Source organism: Salminus brasiliensis, chromosome 21, assembly GCF_030463535.1.
Source record: "Salminus brasiliensis chromosome 21, fSalBra1.hap2, whole genome shotgun sequence".
NCBI lineage: Eukaryota > Metazoa > Chordata > Actinopteri > Characiformes > Bryconidae > Salminus > Salminus brasiliensis.
In genome coordinates this window covers 33,807,428-33,828,652 of record NC_132898.1, presented here as the reverse complement: position 1 = coordinate 33,828,652, position 21,225 = coordinate 33,807,428, and the positions used below count along the sequence as shown (strand labels likewise).

The 21,225-nt window shown below is 45.7% G+C and overlaps 3 protein-coding genes across 3 annotated transcripts; all 3 read right to left on the bottom strand.

Annotated features, from left to right (window-relative positions):
• timm17a (translocase of inner mitochondrial membrane 17 homolog A (yeast)) lies at window positions 1–4,129 on the bottom strand. Its single transcript, XM_072665720.1, has 6 exons — window positions 3,996–4,129; window positions 3,281–3,380; window positions 2,313–2,376; window positions 1,487–1,615; window positions 1,207–1,317; window positions 1–1,089 (listed from the first exon to the last, which is right to left on the bottom strand). Exons 1-6 carry the CDS (start codon window positions 4,019–4,021, stop codon window positions 1,019–1,021), a joined length of 501 nt encoding a protein of 166 aa, XP_072521821.1. The 5' UTR covers window positions 4,022–4,129; the 3' UTR covers window positions 1–1,018.
• Window positions 4,130–6,403: 2,274 nt separating this feature from the next.
• On the bottom strand, window positions 6,404–12,114 carry lmod1b (leiomodin 1b (smooth muscle)). The gene is made up of 3 exons (XM_072665792.1): window positions 11,727–12,114; window positions 9,229–10,992; window positions 6,404–8,693 (listed from the first exon to the last, which is right to left on the bottom strand). Exons 1-3 carry the CDS (start codon window positions 11,979–11,981, stop codon window positions 8,667–8,669), a joined length of 2,046 nt encoding a protein of 681 aa, XP_072521893.1. The 5' UTR covers window positions 11,982–12,114; the 3' UTR covers window positions 6,404–8,666.
• A 361-nt stretch (window positions 12,115–12,475) lies between these two features.
• On the bottom strand, window positions 12,476–20,509 carry shisa4 (shisa family member 4). The gene is made up of 5 exons (XM_072665615.1): window positions 20,126–20,509; window positions 18,521–18,698; window positions 16,999–17,135; window positions 15,959–16,150; window positions 12,476–13,991 (listed from the first exon to the last, which is right to left on the bottom strand). Exons 1-5 carry the CDS (start codon window positions 20,181–20,183, stop codon window positions 13,951–13,953), a joined length of 606 nt encoding a protein of 201 aa, XP_072521716.1. The 5' UTR covers window positions 20,184–20,509; the 3' UTR covers window positions 12,476–13,950.
• Between the last annotated feature and the right edge of the window lie 716 nt (window positions 20,510–21,225).

The following is a 21,225-nucleotide window of genomic DNA, read 5'->3' as shown; positions in this document are numbered from 1 at the left end:
TCCAGTAACAACTGTTTATTCAGTGTAGTATTTAATCAGGCACCTGAAATATGCCCACTGTTGTAACCCTCTGTTGAAACAGCCTTTGCTCACGATGGTCCTAATATTATTATTATTCACATTAAGCTGAATGAAGCACAAGACAAACACTTCCATTTTGCTGCACTTCTCATATTAAATAAATAGCTACTTCCAAAAAGTGAAGAGTTTAGGGACACAGGTACTCAGGTACTGCGGTACTCAGATGGTAAAGGTTTAGGAAACAAATGTACATTTTCGTTAATTATACAATGGTCTTGTGGAACCCATAAGACAGTGAACGTTAAGGCAAAATATCATACTAATGGATGTGTGTGTCATTTTCACACACACACACACACACACACACACACACACACACACACACACACACACACACACACACACACACTTACTTTCTGAGCAAACGGTCTAATGTCTTAGTCCTGGAGCACCTTTCCACTGTAATTCAGCATTTTCCTTGTTCCAAACAGAACTCCTCTACTAATAAACCTGAAAGCCTTATTGAGCCAAATGTTCGTGCATTACAGCAGGGAAGATGTACACTGGTGGGCGACTCTAGAACCAGGACTCGAAAACACTGGCGTGTCAGAACAAACTGCAGCGACATACAGTGTGCTAAAGTCTCCAGGAATGTGGTCTTTACCCACTGAAGTTTCTTCTTTCATCCCTAGCCCGAGTAAAACAAGAGTAGAGTGAATTACGAACACAACAAAAGGCTGAGAATGGCAAAAGGCATTCTGCAGATGACCCAGTGGGGGGTGGGGGGGGGGGGGGGGGGGGGGCATAAACAAACAAAAACAAAAACACACACACAAAAAAAAAAGTCCTTTTCGTTCTCCGACACAGGTCCTTACTGGTGGGGTGCGTTGGTGCATGCTCATTCAAGGAGAGACAGTTCCACAGGGGCTAAAGTGTGACTCTGGCACCCCAGATGAGTTCATGGAATATTAAAAGGCCTGCACACAAACAGGACCTCTCACTGGTACTGTCTGTAGTCCCCAAAGGGAGGAGCAGGCATGGGGGCAGGTTCCTCAGCAAACTGTGGACCTGAAAAACAACATGAGAGAACCTTCTATTAAAGATGCTCGAATATCTAAACATCAGTCATCTTATCATTTTGGCTTAGTATTCTCTAACGCCACATCCCTTCTTCTGCACACTCACCAGTGGGGAACTGTGATGAAGCGAACCTCGTGAGAAGGATTCCAGCACCTTCAATTAAAGCTAACAGTATGCCTCCCATAGCAGCAGAGCCAACCATGGCCACGGGCCCGTCTGAGGAAAGAAATAACAAAGCTAGAAGATAACAGACAGGACAGCGTTCACAGTAGCAGCACGATGAGGAACGCCTCCATCCGAGAGAAACGGCTCACTGGCTGTTCGCTCTTACAGTAGGCTGGACTAATGATTTCTGATTGACACACAGGCCCAAATCCTGACTCACTTCTTGCAGCGAGGATAGCACCAGTCATGGCTCCACTCGTTATTGAGTTCCAGGGATCCTCTTTCCCACGCACTTTCACCAGCCCACAGTCGATCATCGAGAAGAGTCCGCCCCATACTGCAAAGCTTCCTGTAACATGCAGAATGCACACAGCAGGGGGTTATTCTCTAGATGTTGCACTTTGACCCATTTTAGAGCTCTGCGCAAACCAACAAAAATGAAAGATGGCTGAGCAGAGCTGATTAGTCTGTTCATAATTCTACACCTCAATCAGAACTAGTACCGTTACTGTGAACAGAACCAGACAGTTACTAACATCCCACGACAAGGCGAGTGTGTGATAGGAGGGTTATGAGATCGGACTGCATTATTCCTCTCCTCCAAAATCCAATACAGCACTTCCTCAGAATAAACACGGGACGTTCTACGCGCTGCCTAAGTAAACGCCAGCGTCAGTGCTGAAGTTGGGCAGTCACAAATGAACCCAATGAGTCACTCAGTTTACCTCAATGATTGATTGGAATTGATCCTTTTGATGAACCAGCACTGATTAGTTGGCAAACGATGTTACAGTAGTTCATCTACTGGACTCTCTCTCGCAGTAAGAAACAGAGCCTGATAAACATTCATCAGCAGGGTTCAGATTTTCTTTATTGAAATCTTCCTAGTTTAGCTTTTTCTAACAGTACTTCTGGTCCGTTACTGAACTGTAATGCATGTCTGGCCTTTTGTCAAATTAACCAATTACTTAATTAGTCATCAAAATAATGTAGACCTATTTACTAAAATAATCAACAGTGTGAAAGAGACCTAAGGACAGTCTTACCTCCTAGCTGTGGGGCTCTGGTCCTGATGGCGGTCATGCTGCCCTTCAGTCTGTGGTTCATTCCCTGAGACAAAGAGGAAGATAAAAGTGTAAATTCAGCATCGCCTAATCAACACAGAGCTTAGATTCCCACATGCTGACTTCGCCCAAAGGACAGCTGAAAGAAGAACCTCAGACAGGATTCAAACCAACCATCCCTCACATCCATCTTAACCTACAATGCATGATAAACACTCCCGATAAAGGAACGCTCCCGATAAAGGAACGCTCCCGATAAAGGAACGCTCCCGATAAAGGTGTACAGTTGTTTTCATTTGTTATATTTAGGTTTAGATGGACAATTTGACTTCTAAACTTCTAAATTTAACATTTCTGACAATGGCGAGCACCACTAGCAGCTCTTCTAAACTCGACTGAGAGGTCTGGAACTGGAGTCTTAAGGAGGCATCCAGGACTTTCTGTTTCACTGATATTTAAAGGAGGAGCCACACAAACCAAACCGCCTCACTGCTCCATTAAACCGAGGGAAGAACAGCAAGAGGGAGGAGAAACAACCTGAAGCAAACAATCATCAACCTTCAAATCAGAGGACCAAGGACGAGATCCCTGTATGTGTTCTCCCACCTCAGCCAGCATTAAGAGGAAGATCAGTCCTGTTATGCTGGCAAGGCATAAACGCACAAAGTACATAATCAGAGGTGCCAATAATTCTGACAGTCTGTTGACGGACAGATTCTTTCTGCTTAGAAGAAACTAAAAACATAACCACCCCCAAATATCCAAAACCCAATCCTGCATTCGCCGGTAAAACATGGTTTTTAAAAACGAATACGTTTGTGTTTTAATAATCAGTAAATCTTTACTTAATAAACTCATTGATCAGAACCAGCTTAAGTCTGAACTCATGTTCTCCCAACATCATCAGTCAGTGTTAGAAACGGTGTTTTACAGAAAGCAGCAGGACTTACAGCCGGAGAGTTCCTGAAGCCTTTAACAGCCTGGAAGATCCCCCCACCTATAGCCCCCATAGTGAAAGCTCCTCCACAGTCATCCACTATCCTCCAGGGGCTTGAAGAGGAGAGCCAGAGCCACACACACACACACACACACACACACACACACACACACACACACACAGAGAGAGAGAGAGAGAGAGAACCATCAGTTAATCAGAAGCTCATGCAGCTCCTCTCAGTGAGACACATCTTCTCAGGGGTGATCGATCCTGATGATCCTGACACTTCAGTTAAAGCTCAGAGACCCCTGAGCGCTGGGGGGTGCTGGGGGGGTGCTGGGGGGCTCTGCTCTCTCCACAGGATGAAGCTCAGCTGATTCTGATCCTTCTGATCATTTGATTGATTAACCGCAGATCAAATCTGATCTATCTCTGAAGCCTCTCAGATCCACACGCGCAGTGAGAGGTTCTGGACCGCTATCAGAACCGCTCCGGGTCTCGGCTCCGGGTCTCGGCTGTCAGGGCAAGGTCACCCAGCCTGGCCGGTTAGCATCGTGCCCCAGAGCCGCGCGCGGGACTCGCCCCGCACTCGCCCCGCACGCGCCCCGCACGCGCCCGGACCACGCGGCCCGCTGTCAGGCTGGCTTTACGGTCAGCTCGTCTTCCTCACAGCATAAAGAAACATTAGCACCAGCAGTAAAATGTGATATTGGACCCGGCCGGCTTACCACGGCTCCCTCGCGTACTCCTCCATTTTGTTCTTTCCCTGCTCCGCGTGACGCAACCAGGAAGAGGAGGGCTCGAGGTGACGTCAGGTCAGCTGATGAGATCAGGCCCTCTGGTGGCTGGAAGGGGAACTGCTGACAGGAAGGACTTCCGCTTATTAGACAGACCTCCCACCTGCTTCTGCTAATGAACTCTTAATGATGTGAAACTTCTACCAGATCAGAACAGTTTCCTACATGAACACAGCAGATACATCAGACATGAAGAGCACGCGGCGTTTAATGCCTGCCCACCGCTCCAGGCCCAGGCACGTGCGCGCACTGCCGCTGTGTGTGTGTGTGTGTGTGTGTGTGTGTGTTTTCGTTTACTGCAAGAAAAATACCTGTTTGGTTAAAGCATTATTATTATTATTATTATTATTATTATTATTATTATTATTATTTACTTAATTCATCTGATAAAGTAAATACCTCATAAAATTCACAACAGCAAAAATAGAGCAGTGCCCTATACTGCTATGCTAGCGCTAGTGCTAGCTTCTGTTTTTCAGTTTATTAGCTAATGTTAGATCATTCAACTTTATAAAATAGTCATTATCCTCAAATTCACTAAAATGGGCCGTGCGTAAATATATAAAGATAACGAATCAGGGCGGTTTATGTAGCAGTCCTGGGGTTTGAAGATTTTACAGCTCTGTATGTTAGCAGTTATGCTAGCTATGTTCTTTCAATGAAGAGACAACAAGCTAAGCTGCTAAGCTAAATAAAGCTAAATACAGTTTCTATGATACTTTTAAAGACTGTGCCAAAGGTCACAATGTGTTCAGTGCAGATATAGCTATATTATTTACCATAACTTTAACCATTAACTATTAAACCATTACTGAATTGATTAACTGAGTTGTTAATATGAAATGTTAATAATAGTAAAATAGTGATATGTTCTTCATGCAGAAGTACAGTTTAAAAATGTTTTAGAGCCAACGATCATAAACAAAGCGATCATAGACAAAGCGATCATAGACAAAGCGATCATAGACTAAGCGATCATAGACAGGCTCAGGCTACAGGAATGGGCTGTTTAACGTTCTGTGCGTGGAGCTGAAGGCGCTCTTCATTCGTGCCGGGACACGTTTTCAGTTCAGTAGAAGTGAAGTGGTTTGTGTAGTATGAGACGAGGCTAGCACATCGATTCCACTCCCGCTCGCCGGCTGTCTCACCCTCTCTGGTCATTGCTCAGAGTCAGACAGAATGTTGGCTATCTTCCCGTTATTAGGAAGGAGAAAGGAATGAGTTGCGGACTGCGTCTCCATTGAGAATGACCAAATATAGGCATTTCAAGGGTGCAGAGGGTGAGACAGGGGCAGATGAAATATAAACTGGCCTGCTGCTGAACAAACCACCCTTCAGCGGGGCTCTGGGCTGGATACAGGGCTCGCGGCCTGATGTTTTTCTTTAACGGCTCTTGCTGTTCCTGGGACCGATGATATCACAGCATGTCAATGACCCACCTACAACAGCGGGGCATTTTCCATGTTACCTAAGTTACCTAAACATTCCCAAAACAAACCGCAGAAGTACATAATAAGTGTGAAGACACCCGCTGATCCAGCATTCCTGCTCTAATAAAGGTGATGATTATATCACCAGGGTGTGTTCAATAACTCACCTGTGTCAGCAACGGTTGCTCCTTTTATAATCAGTAACTATACAATTTAGCATTAATCAGAGTGTAGTAATGAATTTTATTAATCAACTGAAAATACTGAGAGATTGCAGTGTCTGGCTTCTAGTAGCCTAATTAAATAGTTAGTAATTAGTTTGTAGTAATTGTCTAGTTTGGAAATTCAGTTCATTTAATCTCCAAACACTGTTATTAGTTCTGTTGACGGAAGACAAAACAGACTCGTTTACAGTAAAGAATGAGGTCATTTTCTTTCCTTGCTGTGCAGGCTGCAGTGCTTTATTAGGATCTGTTTGACACTGTGTGTTTATCCTAACGAGGGCTGTTCATTTGTCAGGAATCAGTCATTCTGTGTGCTTTCTCTTTCTAATGAACAGCGCTGTTGAATATCAAGCAATAACTGATTAGAAGTTAAATAAGGCTGTTTCATCTTCAAGATAAACTGTCATGAATAGGCTAATGATGTTGTAGGTATGTTTAAAAAAAACAAAAATCAAATATATCTTTTTAGAAGAACTGTTTGTTCGGTGTGTACTCATATTACACATTTTACAGCCACTCTTAGTTCCACATGAAATTTTGAGTGACACTTATAATACATTTATAATATATTGTATAAATTCCAGTCTTGTTGTATATTAGAATTAATCAGACTGTTTCTTTAGCTTTCACTCATTTCTTTGAACTGTTCTTTTTCTGGGACAGAATGAGTTCAAAATGGCAAACATAGGGTTTGGTTGGTTTATGTATTGAGCAAAATGATGCACACAGGGTCACACATATACATACAGCACATCTAATATTTGGTGAAATGTCCTTTAGCAAGTTGCATCTGCAGATCTGACCACTCCTCTCGGTAAAGGTGGTAGAGTACAGATACATAAGTAGGACATTTAAACAACGTCCACATATTTAACGAGGGTCGAGGCGCTAGTCTCTTTCATCCATTTCACAACCACCTCTGACCTGTGTTAGGGGTCACTGTTCTGTTGGAACAGCCAGTAGTGTCCAGGTTTCAGACGTCTAGCTGATGGTTTCTGCTGAAGAAGTTTGAGGTAGTCCTCCTTCTCCATTATTCCATCCACATAGTGTAATATACCAGTTAGACCAACAGCAGAACAGCCCCAGAGCATGATACTACCACCACCATGTGTAACGGCTGGTACGGTGTTTGTGCTTCTACTGTAGTCAATCATGATCACTTACCGGAACTTAAGAGGCAAGTTAAAAGAGAACTTTCAGCATCACTGAATTCATTATTTAAAGTATATTGTTTACCCTGTATTATTATTGACACAAAATCAAGCACAGAATTCATTTGTTCATATCATATGATGAGCAGTGGATGCGAAACTTCTGTGCTGTACTGTGCCTCATTCTAAAAGCAGCCGGGCCTGAAACCCTGCTTCACACTTTAACACAGATGGGCGGAGCCAAACTTATGATTTGTGACATCACAAAAACAGTGGATTTAAAGCTTGTTTTTGCAGAAATGTGGACAGTGTGTTTGGAGACGCTAACAGTGTTGATATTCTACATTCAACCTTTATTGTACAAAAGTCCATAATATGAGCTCGTTAAGTAAAGCACTGGAATACGGGAATAACCTCTGAACACATCTGAACTCTGCAGTCTTAATGAGACCACTCACATCTCCATCGGAGAGATTAATTAAAATACCATTTATTGATGTGCTAAGATTTCTTATAGATTCAGAAGAACAATGTTTCCACCCACACAGCTGAACCAAGAGCGTGAGAGAAGTGGCACTCAAAAATGTGGCCGTGCACAACGTTGCCAAACTCCAGAGCATAAATCCCAACAACTGTGAAAGAGACTGAGATCAATCATCAAAACCATGGCTTACTCCAGTCAACTGAGGACTACATCCTTCTCGGATGATATAATATGCAGTTTTGTAGTCATATGAACTCACCTCATGTTTATCCTGAGTCGTTTGTAAAAAATAGAAATTCTTCATTTGTTTCTTCTGGCTTTAAAAAATTAACTCAACTATGTTTGGTTTTTGTTTGTTTGTTTTGCGTTACAGGAACAAGAGAAAGAACGAGAACGGAGAACTCATTACTATTCATACTAGTACTAATACACTCTCAGAAATAAAGGGTTCTGGCTCTTGCACATACAGTTTAGCTGATGTAGAACCGTGAACACTGTGGGGAGGTTCTCCGGTTTATTTGACTCCAGCAACAGTTTTTCCAGAAGTATATCCATAGTGTCGAATATCCTCATAATTTTGATTGAGTTCCCCTTTAATTCCCTGAAGATTTACGAACCCATTATAGGAGAACTCCAGGGTTTCTTTCTTAGATTATGCATAAATGTAGAATTAAGATGAAACTGAAGGGATTCAGAGAGAGGTTTGTGTGAATTGCTCTGATCTGGAGAAATATGAATGGTGAATGGAACCAGACGAGTGAAGTGTTTAATACTGAAGCTCAGAAGATAACGGATAGTCCTCCACTATCTCACACCTAGTTCCCATCTTCAGCACTGTAAAGACATCAGTGGGAAGTTTCTCTCCAGTACACTTCACACCACCGGAACCATGCAGGAAAATCCCCTTAACTGATTAGACTTCCACAGTCAGCTGATGGAGGACCATCATAAATCCATTACAAAAATGTACCACTTCTCAAAGTCTCCACACACACACACACACACACACACTCCTCAACATACGAATTGCTTCATTTAGTGCAAATAACAAGCAAGGCATCCACGCAGGCTGGCAGTCTCAGCCTCTGTTCCCCACAACTCCTCCAGGCGTCCGCTCCTCTCCGTGGTCCAGTGTACTGCGAGAGAACCCTGGGCTGACGCTGTGAATCCTACAGAATGATACCATATTCACACCTTGCCTGTCGCTGGTTGTACAGGGCAATAGTAGACTGAGTACTAATGCCATGTGCTGATCTCCTTGTCCGTGAGATGTCCGGCCTCGCTCTCTCGCCCTTCTTCTCGTCTCCGTCTGCTTATTGCAGTAGCTTTGGTACGTCAACCTTTGAGAAAAAAAATGGGTAAAGAAAGTCTTTATGGCTAATAATGAACAAAGTACCAGAGAATACGACCTAATTCTAGCATTAGCTTAGCATAATCACATGTGAGCATGCGCTTACAGCTTAATTATTTGTTAGCCACATTAGCATTCGTTAAAGTCTAATCTGTTCAAATGGACAGATGTTATTGTGGCTACTAATGAAGCAATGACCAAAATCCCAGAAAGTATGATATGCTAGCTTGCACTGTTAGCTAAAGTAGGCTGTTATCTATAGCTACATTCTTAAAAGGGCAAGTTTCAAGCAGGTTTATTGTGCTGTAACTACTAATGGAAGAATGAATGGATGAAGAACCGTAACCGTAAACATGATCTCATGCAGGAATGAGTTAGCATGAGTGCAGGTTAGCTTTAACGAATTGTTAGCCATATTAACGTTCCGTAACTCCTAGTTACAAACAGTCTGCGTCTCCATCTTCATTTATTATAAGTGAATTATCTTATTCGCTACTGAATGAAGTGACAGTATGATCTCTTGCCTTCTTCAGTTGTTTAATGTTGGCGCCTCTTATGGAGGCCAGAAGTTGGTCTCTAGAGTTTAGACTTCCGCCTCGGCCTCCGGTTTTGTCATCAAGCTTTCTCTGAGACACAGGGGTCAGGGAGTTCTTCAGGAAGTCACCGTCCAGAATCGGGGGTGGCGGTGGTGGCAAGCCCCCGGGAGGTGGAGGTGGGGGCGGAGGACCACCGTGCCCCTTCTTGGGGATCAACTTGGGAGATGGAACAGGAGATGGAGTGGGAGATGGCTTCGGCGAGCTCCTTGGCGAGGTTTTGTTGAAGCCGAGCTTTGGGACTTCGAGGGAGTCTTTCTTGTCTCCGTTGCCCTGCGCCTGGGCCTGCTTCTGCTCTTGCAGTCGCTTCTGCCTCTGGCGGTCCATGTTGCGACTGAGGATGTTGGTCATGGTCATGCGCGGTCCGGCTAGCTCAAAGTGGTAGCCCAGCTTTAGGAGGGTTGTGTTTTCCTTTAGGATCTTGGTCATCTCCATCTCGGACTTGCCTCCACAGATGTGCCGCTGATTGTGGAAGCGGAGTTCAGTGAGGGTGGAATTGTACTGAAGGGCCTGGACCAGTGACATGATCCCTTTGCTAGTGAGAAGGTTTGAGTCCAGGTTGATGCTAGTGATGGTCTTGTTGCTGCGTAAGGTGCCCGCAATAGCATAAGCCACATGGTCGTCTGCACGGCAGTTGGTGAGGGCGAAGGTCTTGACATGGGTGTTGTTATTCAGAGCTTCAGCAAACTGAATGAGGGTTTTGACTTTGATGACCTCTGAGTTGTTGACATTGAGTTCAGTCATGCTTGGATCATTACGGCGAACTCTTTCCAGGTCTTCAGCGAACATGCTGGAGGACTCCTCCTCCTCCTCCTCTTCTTTGGTCTTGGTTTTTGTGTTCTTGTCTACCACACAGTTTCCAACTTTCCCTTCCTTGCTGGACTCGTGGACGTCATTTTGGATCACTTTTTTCTCGTCGTCAGCAGAACTGGTCTTTAGCTCCTCTTTCGCTTTAGGAACGTCTTTGTCCTTCTTCTCGTATTCGTTCTCTTTGTCAGCACGGTCAGTATCTCTCCTAGCCTCCTTCTTCACAGCGTTCCTCTCTTTATCGTTGGACTTCTCTAACTCCGGCTGTTTGTCTACCTTCTCTTTCTCCTCAGGCTTCCTCCTTTCCTCTGTTTTGCTCTCTCCAACCTGATTCTGTCTTTCCTCCGACTTCGACGCGAGGCCTTTCGTCTTGATTTCTTCTCTTTTCTTGGCTTCCTCTCTTCTCTCACGTTCCTTCCTTTCCTCCTTATCTTGCTTCTCTTGTAGCCTGGAGATCATCTCCCTGGTCTTGCTGTCTGTCGATTCTCTTTTCCGGATTTCCTCCCTTCTCTCCTTCTCTTTAGGTTCCTCCTTTTTTTCCTGAAGCTTGGAGATCAGCTCTTTTGTCTTGCTGCTGCTTTCTTTATTCTCTCGCTTTTCCTTGAGCTTACAGTCATCACTCTGCTCTTTCTCCTTGACCTCACCTTTCTTCACCCGTTCCTCCTCCCTTCTGAACTGCCCTGTTCGGATACTTTTGGGTTCTTCTGTGGTTTTTGTGTTCCTATCCTCAGTTTTCCTCTCCTGCTTCGAAGGAGCACTGGGTGTGGAAATGCTGCTTTGCCTCTGAAGCCCTCCATCTGTGGCGTCAGTTCTGGGGACGTTCTTCTCCTGACTGAGGCCCATTTTTCTCAGATACTCCTGCTTCCGACTTTCTCTTCTAGGCTCACCCTAAGAGAGGACAGAAGAGGCAAAATTACAGATTCATAAAGATCTGAAGTTAGAGTGGGAAGTTTTGTACGCTTCAGTAAAAACCTGAGCATCACATTTTGGATCCAGATTGTGTTCTTCTTATTAAGGAAATAAAAACTATCCACCTCAGTGTTCTCCACACTCTTACAGCTTTCACAGCTCCACAGAACATTAATTACTTCAGAAATATAATAGGAAACTTTCTGAACATTGATCATCAGATAATTCAGGTTAACATTATGCAAGGCCAGCGATGTTATAGTGGAGACATTAATCTACGAGGCTGAGGCTTTGATTTGTGAGCCACAGTTTGTTTTGCTGTGCAAAGCCTCCAGCCTCGGCAGACGTAACCTTAAAAGGCAGTGTGCAAAGGAGCAATCAAGCAAGGAATCCCATCAGGCCTGACCTTCAGAAACCAGCACAGAGTGAAGAGCCTTCAGGTCTTTCTTCTGAGGAGAACACAAGCACCGTCTAAACCTGCTACACCATTATTGTGACCAAAACACTGTGACCACCGGCCAATCTGCAGGTTCCTTAAAAGGCTTAGGAGTAGTCTAGGATAGTGCAGCAGTTTCAGGTGCCGGTCAGACACTTGAAGGAACGGCTGACCGCTAAGATTACAGAGATTTCTACAGAACTCTTGAGTTCAGGTTAACCAGGTTACAAGCAGACGTTCAGTGCAGCAGCTACTGAGCACTGCAGAGTTTTCATACCTCTGTGGACAGATTCCTTTGCAAGCGCGTCCTGGGCTCTTCATCACAGTTGCTGAAGCTGGACTCCTTTTTACTCTGTGCGCTTTGGTCCACAACAATGAGTTCGCTCGGGTCGGGGTCTGGCACAGTGGACACCTCCTTCTGCAGCTCCTCCATCTCTTCGGGTGACAGGTTTGACAGCAGATTGTCGAGATCTGGGTCCTCGCTCACCTGGCGCCCGGTTCGGGTCAACCCCCTCACCTTTCTTCTAGACATGACTGCAGAAAGACTGGACTCACAAGCCAAGAGAACCGTGTGGGTAAGCGTAAGGCCACAGTGCTCTCAGCCCTTGGATATTCCCATAAAGCAAAAGTGCTACATTTAAGAGGAGCAGGGAGTCCGCTCGGAGGCGCAGCACCAGAGGCTCTCAGGACTGCTCTGGTCTGCTTGGACATTCCTTGAAATCCATTGCGACTGCATGCCCATATTTAGCCGGTGGTGCACACTCCTTTAAAGGCAGTTGGGAGGGCTATGGTTTACTAAAAGCCCAAAGTATCCAGGATACTCACTTCCTATTTGTGATAATAAAGTGGGACTGGATTTCTCGTGCAGAGGTGAAATAAGAGTCTAATGTCAAAGTAAACAAGAACCTGCTGGTTTTGGCCCTCCGTCCACATCCCAACATTCTGGAGAATCTCTGACTGTTTCAGACCATCTTTGCAGCAACAAGGGAAGAGTGTAACAGTAAAGAGAGAGAGAGAGAGGGAAAGTACAAGACCAACTTTTTTTATTGTAAAAAGTGAGTTATGCAATATAGTGCTTCCACTCCAGCCTGTAGTTATATTACAGCTCTCTTATAATGGGCTTAGCTTCTAACTCCAGTAAAGTTCTGTATGGTTCAGTGTGTGAACTGGTTATGCGTTTATGCTTTTATTATGTAAAAATCTCTCCATCCTTTCGCAGGTCTACAGTATCAGTTTCACTTCACATTCCAAAGGGAATAAATTAACAATAAATTAACAATTTCACATAAAGCACTTTTTACATTATAGCACAGGATATCTGCATTAAAGAATTAAGTCATTTCAAGAACACACAAACCATCACAACTAAACCTGGCTGCTGGGTAGACACTGTACCCCAGAAGCTGAATCCAAAGGGTAACTGCAGAATGAGCTCCAGTTCAGTGTCTGTGTTAATGGCAGAAACGTGAGGAGGTAGTAACGCTTACTGAAATCACAGCCAAGACGAACAGAAACATTCCCAATTTAATTCCAACAGACCCACTTGTTTCCAGTACCGATCCGGTCCTCTGCAACTCCTAACCAGACAGAATCATCCCCAAATGCTCCTTCTCCACAATTTCCAGAAAGTTTGTTCCTCATCTCGCCATGAATCAACATTAACTATTAAAACAGCACAAGTAACAGAGATATGCCATGAGTCACATTTCATGGGAACGCCATTAAAATAAACCAATCTGTACAAAGACTGGGAGCGTAAGTATAGTAAGTATATCAGTAATGTGTGAACATTAATTTTATTGACCTCTGTAAGGCAAAACGGGTTGATCAGGTTAAAACCAGTAGCTGTTAAATGCTTAAATACTGCTGTTTTTATATAAGACACAGATATGAGGACAAAACTCAAACTCTAATTCAATCAGTGTTAAAATGTTCTGAACAAATCTAAACGTTATCTAATGTTCCTTTCCTCTAGCTGGACTACCGTTCACATGTGATGCTGAGCAGTGTAGAACGTTCTAGTCTACAGCTGCAGACATGCAGACATGCTTGACTCTGGGTTATGGATTTTAACCAGAAAGAAAGAGAGAGCCCTGCAGCGGAGGAACCGGAGGAGAACAGTCCATGGACCTGCAGAGCGCTGCCACGGGTAAAAACACGGAAACGTCTTGAGAAGGTTTAGCAGAATAGGATGAAGATGATGTTGAACCAGGACAGTCCCGGTAAAGCTCGAGATGGCTGTGGACGTCAGCTCTGTGAACCAGTGGGCGTGAAGAATGTCTCAGCAGTCTGAGACATGAGATGTGTGTGTTCACACTGGGACTCACTCCAACAACAGGCAAACCCAGGCCATTCATGCTGCACTCCAGAGAACAACTGAGAAATAAATACAATAAATCAAATCTGAAGAAGAACGTCGTCGGTTAGTCAAACGACTCCCCAAGAGCAGAGTCTCATGCCACCAGCTAGTCTGTGTTGTGCTCCCTTTACGGCAGGTTTCCTCAGTGGCCCGGGTACTGTGGAGGGGAATACGGTGGAGGAGCTGAAACACAGAAGCACAGAAGACGCGTTAAGCATTTACCCGTAACCAACTAAACCATTTAACCCATTTAAACATCAGCTCTCCCTGAATCCCTGCCCAATTCAGTTACGGAGATACCGGATTTTTCTTTTACGTAAAAATCTGCTTAAACACAAGTAACATTATTGAGTAGATAAACAGAGGCTGATCAGTGTTTATCAACTCTGCAGCAGAGCAAGAGGTGGATTTTGACTTGGAGGTGCCACAAATGATGAACAGTGAGGCCTGATTTCCTGCACTGTCCTTCCCAAGTCCAGCAGAGCACAAACGAGAGGAGGCAGTACATCCTGTAGGAGAGGCAAAGTGATCCAACAAAGATGGAGGTTCAGTGTCCTCTTCTCCATGGCTTACTGCCGGCCCAGCCGCAACCACCTCCCAAACAGTGTTCACGTGTTTACGGTGTGTGAAGTCAGCAACACTAGTCTGCTTATTAAATACTACATTACATTGTTATTATTTAATTAGTATCAAATAATTATTTAATCATATATAAAAATAAAGAAATAATAATTAACAAACAAAAGAAATATTAATCAGATACATGTTTTCGGTGCCCCCTGGTGGATTATATGTGCACTGCATATAAAAAGTTACATACAGATTTCTAAGTTAGACTTAAAGGCAGCTTTAAAGAGTATCAAGGGTTAAACAAGTATGTGTTCTACATGTTTTATGTATTGGATTGTTTGGATGTATGAGATATTTTATTTAATTATTATTTTTTAAAATAACTGGTCAGAAGTTAAAAACACAACATACATACATATTTGAGGATTCAAGCTTTAAAGGGTTAAACAGCAGATTAAAAAGAGCTGTGCTAGTTAGTAAGTTCTTGATTTTTCACACCATCAAACATCCCTAGGAAAAAAGCAGCTGCTGCGCTAGCAGACAGTAATAAAACAACAAAAACAAATAAATAAAATAAATATTGAAATTCTCCCCAAAGAACGAATACTCCAACACTCAGATCCAGCCCTGATGTTACAGTGCTGAACCACAGAGAGCTCGATGTTACCAAACTCTACTGCTGTGTCTGCATTTCAGACAGACCACAGTTCTCAGAATTCAGCAACAGCTTTCCAGAAGAGGACGATGGGCCGCCACCTACGGAGCCGAGCTGTTCAGCAGGTGTACCCAGGAAGCATTAAGAGGGTAGTGACATGAATTAGGACCTTCCACATGAGTGATCTGGACCTCTGTCTCACAGGTCAGGTGCTTGACCTGAGCCTCTAAAAGCGGTGGTCATGCAGCCAACTATTCTCCGATAACACTGCTGGACCCTGCAGGACTGGATGAACGCCATCTCTCCTCTAAAACCTAGTCCTACCCAGTGACTCACACCACGCTTTTAGCCACTCAATCAGGGTTCCCTACACCACAGAACCCGGTTCTTCTGTCAGAGCAGTGGAGTGTTTGTAGTAGGATCTGAAAGTGTTCCAGGTTCTTTAAGGAAACGTCATTCGTACCTCTAAGAACAATAACAGTTTCTACTGAGAGTGACTATCAAATACTGCAGCATCAGCAACCCTCCGCCACAACCTCCACATCCCCAGCAATGGAGTCACCCACACGGTTAGCGGTCCTAGAGGAACTTTTAGTGGTTCTTCAATTTGAAACTGTGGCCTAAATTAATTAAATTAACTAAATTATTAGACGAACTTTCACAGGACGTTCCCTTCACAGGACAATCTGCTGGTAGAACCTGGAGCAGGAGTACAGCATGCTTGCTTTTAACTGGTTCTAACTCCTGACTCTCCGGATTGAGCGAATCTTCATACAGTTGAAATCAGGGTCCGCTGAGATCAGGGTCCGCTGAGATCAGGGTCCGCTGAGAAACGTTTTTGTAAGACCACTTAAAATAAATTTCAAAATGACAATAAAAATCTAAAGTTTAATTCCAGCTCTAATGAATTCTTTGATCCTCTCACCTCCTTGACTGTACCCCGGATCAGCAGGAGCATACGGGGGGTAAGGCCCCTGTGGCATCATGGGATATTGCGGGGGCACACCAGGGTACTGGGGAGCCATTGGATATCCGGGGTTCTCAGGGTTTCCGATGGGTTTACCATAAGCGTCATACATGGGTTCCACAGGATAGCTGGCCATCGGAATCTGCTGGGCTGAAAGTTGAGACACGTTACAGATTCTCACTCACTGCAGAGGGAGGAAACCCCAGCGCTTTAAACAGCGTACTTTCTCCTCTGAATAATAAACCGGCACTTCATCAGATCTTCTGATTTAATCTCATCTTCTGATTTAATCAAATGATTAATAAATAAAAATTAAGGTTTATATTTGTTTGTTTAGTAAACGACTTTTCAAACGAACCTGATTAGTAATATTCTTCACACTTCATGCTTCAAACTGAGTCGTGCAACAAGACAAACATTCAAAGTTCACAATCTAATCTATAAATCTAATCTAGCTCACAGTCGTTAAAATTAATGTACATTTTAAAAATGGCCAAGTCAGCGTCCCAACCTAAACCCTACTGACCTGCTGGAGCAGGACCTGAAAAGCAAGCAGCAAAACAAGCAAATCCTCCACAAAAACCTCAGTGACCCACAGAGAGGGTCCGTACAGAGAGGGTCCGTACAGAGAGGGTCCGTGGAGGAAATGAAAGTTCGGACGGGGGAACACTTTTCACAGCACTGTACACTAAAACCACTGTAGGACACGGACTGGTCCAGTTCCACATGCTGACCCATTTTACAGTGCTAAACATGGACATCCAGACTGTAATGAGTTAAGAGAGTGTTCTCAACACAGCGCTCAGAAAGGGTTAAAATCAGCGGCTCTTTCATCACTAAGCGGCCGAGTGAACACAGCTGCATGCGGTGCGACAGTACCTTCCTGCGTCTCTGCAATACAGAACACGCCAGAGTCACGGCTGTAAATCCAGAGTTCATTTATTATAGAATTTTTTTGGGGGGTGGGGGGTGGAGGGGGGTGTTTGTGTGAGACGTACCTTCGTAAGTTGACCTGCCTCGCTGCTGGTGCCGCTGGTACAGGTAACAGCATGAACACATGAAGCAACAGACCATGGTAGCGATGGCAGCCACGAAGAGCAGGATAGAGGAAGCTATCCCAGCTATAGTCGAGGGGCTGAAGAACAGAGCACTGGTTACCCGCCGTGCACTTCAGAGGTTTACTGTATGAACTGCAGCCTCTCGCTTTCTCTACAGTATCAACCATCACATGACCACCAGGGACCAGATCCAAACACTTTCCTATGAAACAACACTGAACTTAGAAAGGTTCTTAAATTCGTTCATGAAGACAATATAGTAACATTGTATAAATATATCAAAGTCTTGGGATTTCCTCATTCAGGTCGTTTGTGACGGAAAAACAGAATCAAACTATGTTTTCAGTAAAGAAGAACCAGAAATGAAGGTATTTAGGAGTTAATTGTTAAATTACACTAACTGGAGGTTTTTCTTCAGTTTGAGGTAAAAGAGGAAAAAGCACATCCAGGAATCTCTGTCTATAGAACTCAGCTCCAGATGTTAGTGCAGTGGACTGTTCTCAGCACAGCAGGGACTCTGACCGGTCGGCCGGCAGTCAGTGAGTGTTTGGGTGAGGTTGGAGAATTGGACACGGCGGCACTGCTGTAGTTAATAAACACCAAGACGATAAACACTAAACTAGACATGAGCTACAGCACCAATCGCACCCCTCCGGAGTCTACCAGCAGGGCAGGTGTGTGGTGAACACTGGCAGGGGTTCGGCTCACTAGCGAACACCTGCAGAACAGCCTCACCAGAACAGTCCGTCTTCTCCCACTGACCTCCAACTTCCTGACCCTCCTACTATAAACAATCACATGATGGATCTGAGTTTCTTTGTAAATCTGTTGATTTAGTTTGATCATATTTTAAACTCTCGACACTGAATTCAGGTTTGCAGTTTAATATTACAACCAATAAAAATCAGCAGGAAAACCATTAAAGGTACCAATGAGTCTAAGAATCCACCCCTGGCTTTTTAAAATCTCAGCTCCAAACGATTTCTTTAATTCAGGAGCCTTCGGACTAACGAGCTTCTGTGTTGGACCAATCAGATCCCTATAAAAAATAACATTGCTGTGTTGCAGGTCTGCAGACAGACCGCTTAGCCAAGCATTACTGTCCGGTGTGGTCTCTCTGAGAGGACACTAAACACACTGCTGCTGGCTCAGGAGGACAGCAGTGGGCTGGGAAGTGAAGCAAACTGTCCAGATCAGCAGAATTAGTGTAAATCAGACTCCAAATCAGACCCCAGCTGCAGTTCATGTGTGATTGTGAACAGATGTGTAGATCCTAGCGGTCAGCTCAGGACCATCATTCATTAAGAGTGGTGCTGGAGCCCTTCCTGAAGGAAGACGGAGGCGTGTCCGACACCGGTGAGGAGAATTTTAATCAAGATATTAAAATGAAATATTGATTCTGGGATGGCTCCAGACCCACTGTTACTGAGGTGACGTACAGAGGCCTTCTGAAAAACTGTACCTGAGATGGAAAAGCATGCAGCGCTTCTGTCCTCTCTCTGTGATCATCTTGAAGCCGTCCAGGCAGCAGTAGCGCCGGTGGCAGTTCCCACAGCAGAAGGAGATGAGTGGGCAGTCAAAGCCGTTGTGCCAGGTGCCATTCTTGTCCACGTACCACAGGCAGTCCTCATTTGCACTCACTGTGAGCAGCAAACACATCAAAACATGGTCAAACTGCTACAGGAGCACATGTCCACACACACACACACACACACACACACACACACACACACACACACACACTGCTCCACTACAGCACACACACTTCACTGCAACTCTGTTCCCCGAATCACTGAAACTGTGGGGTTCAAACACAGTCTGGAGAAAAGAGAGCACCAACATCAACCCCGAAACCCAACTGCACCAAAACACAAAAGCTCGGCTACAGGAACTGGTGCTGAGTGACTCTGAATCTGATCAGGATATATTCCACGATGCGCTTAATCAGACTGAACCATCATCAGATTCTGAAACACTGCAGCTCTGATCCTCTCTGTACTGAACATCTGCTGCTCTTCATCTAATGAAGCCAGTCTGATCACAGTCGGTAATGACCCCTGCAGCTGATCACTGTTCATCTGTGTGAAGTAGTCCTATTGTCCAGCTCTAACAGGAACTAGCCGCTGAAGCTCCTCACAGGACAGTAAGAATCTGATTTCTAAAACATTTTATTCATATTTCAGATATTAATATAGTGACTGTACAGAAGCACTGGAACTATAGCCATTAACCAAAGTCAAAGTGTTTGAAGTTCTGTTATTAAGCTTTAATCTCTGTTAGTAAAAAGATCAATCAGGCAGAGAGAAAGGGGGCTGAAGACCCTCGCTTTTGCAACAGGAGCTTAAATATAGGTCAGTCCTGCACCTGCTCCGAGCTCTCAGCTCTAGGATTAGCTTCCAGTGACTGTCCTGAGGGGAGGTCTTCATGCTGAGGACCCTGCCCTGCTCCCCTGCCCTCCTGCCCTGCCCCCCTGCCCTGCTCCTCTGCCCTGCCCTCCTGCCCTGCTCCCCTGCCCTGCTCCCCTGCCCTGCTCCTCTGCCCTGCTCCCCTGCTCCCCTGCCCTGCTCCTCTGCCCTGCTCCCCTGCTCCTCTGCCCTGCTCCTCTGCCCTGCCCCTCTGCCCTGCTCCTCTGCCCTGCCCTCCTCCCCTGCCCTGCTCCTCTGCTCCGCCCCCCTCCTCTGCTCCTCTGCAGGCAGCAGATATGAGCCTCCTAACCGGGCCGCTCCTCCTCGGTCTCCCGGGCTGAGTAGACTGTGGTGGACCGGCGGAACAGCAGCTCTAACGCTGAGCGTGCTGCCGGACCCCCACAGGAGCTGCTGGACCCCCTGCTTTACTGAGGCTCCTGCAGCTCAGCGGTAACTGAGCAGCGCCTCCAGAGACGCTCCCGAGCCCGAACCCGAACCCACACCCCGGGCCCGGACCTAACGTCCTTCATAAACCGCCCGTTTGCGGCTCCGTCCGGTTCTGGTCGGAACGCGCGCGGCGGGAACGTCGCCTATTTATCTCTCTCACGTGCGGAGCGGCTCCCCGCCTCGCGCGAGGCCTGCGCAGCCCGTTAGCGCCTTACCCTCGCAGACAGACAGCACCGCGCACAGCAGCGCCACAGCCACGCCGGCCCACGCCATGTCCGCTCCACACTGCTGATCCCGAACCGAACCGAACCGAACCGAAGAGAAGAGGAGAGGAGTCGTGGGGAAGAGGACCTCACATCTGTATCGAGGACGGTACCGCTGTAAGCGCTGAGCTGCAGCCCCGTGCACGGCAAGCTGCGCATGCGAGACCCCACTGCGCGAGCAACATCAGCCTGCGGCTCGTGTCGGATTACACACGCGGCGCGTGACGCTGCACGCGGGCAGGAAAAGCCACCGACTGACTCCTGAACGCCTGAAGACCGGAAGTCCTCCCCGAACAACCGCCTGCAGGAGATACGCGTTTAATCCGGATCGATCAGATCAGAACATCCGGATTTAGATTTCGGTTCTCATTAAAGCTGCACTTCTCCCGTCCAGTCCAGTCCAGTCCAGTCCAGAACCATTACACTGGGTTAAACTGGCTCACATTTCTGAAACGTTAAAATGATTTAAATGAAATGTTAAATGTTTGAAGCAGAATTATGGGAGAATCGCGCCCCCTACAGCTGGGGAGTGTAATTCACTTTTACTCCAGTCATAAATACATAGTTATGAGCGCCCCCTTGTGGACAGCTATCAACAGTCCGTGTAATGCTCCGCTGACCGTAGGGGTGGACGGCCGGTCCACTGCTGCGATGCTGGGCCGGGCAGAATCAGCTCTGTGTGACTCTGCTGAAGCGGGTAAGCTCAGTCTCGCGAGCAGTGCGGAACCCGAGGCGTAACGCTGAAGAACCTGGTGACATGAGTCCGGGACCACGGGCCAGTTCTGTATCATTCCCCCTGTAGCTACAGCATTCTCCAGAGCTCAGGCGCTCTTCACTGCAGTAAACTACACTCTGCAGCTGTAGGGGGAGCTCACGAGCCAAAAAGTCATTCTCACATACTGCTGCTTTAAAAGCTACACCAGTCTGCCTCCATCACCATAAACAATACAGCAGAAATCAACCAGTCGCACCAGCAGCCACGACAACATTCGATGGGTAAAACAGAAGCAAATGCCATAATCAGATACAGCCGTTTCAGCAGTCAGGTTCTT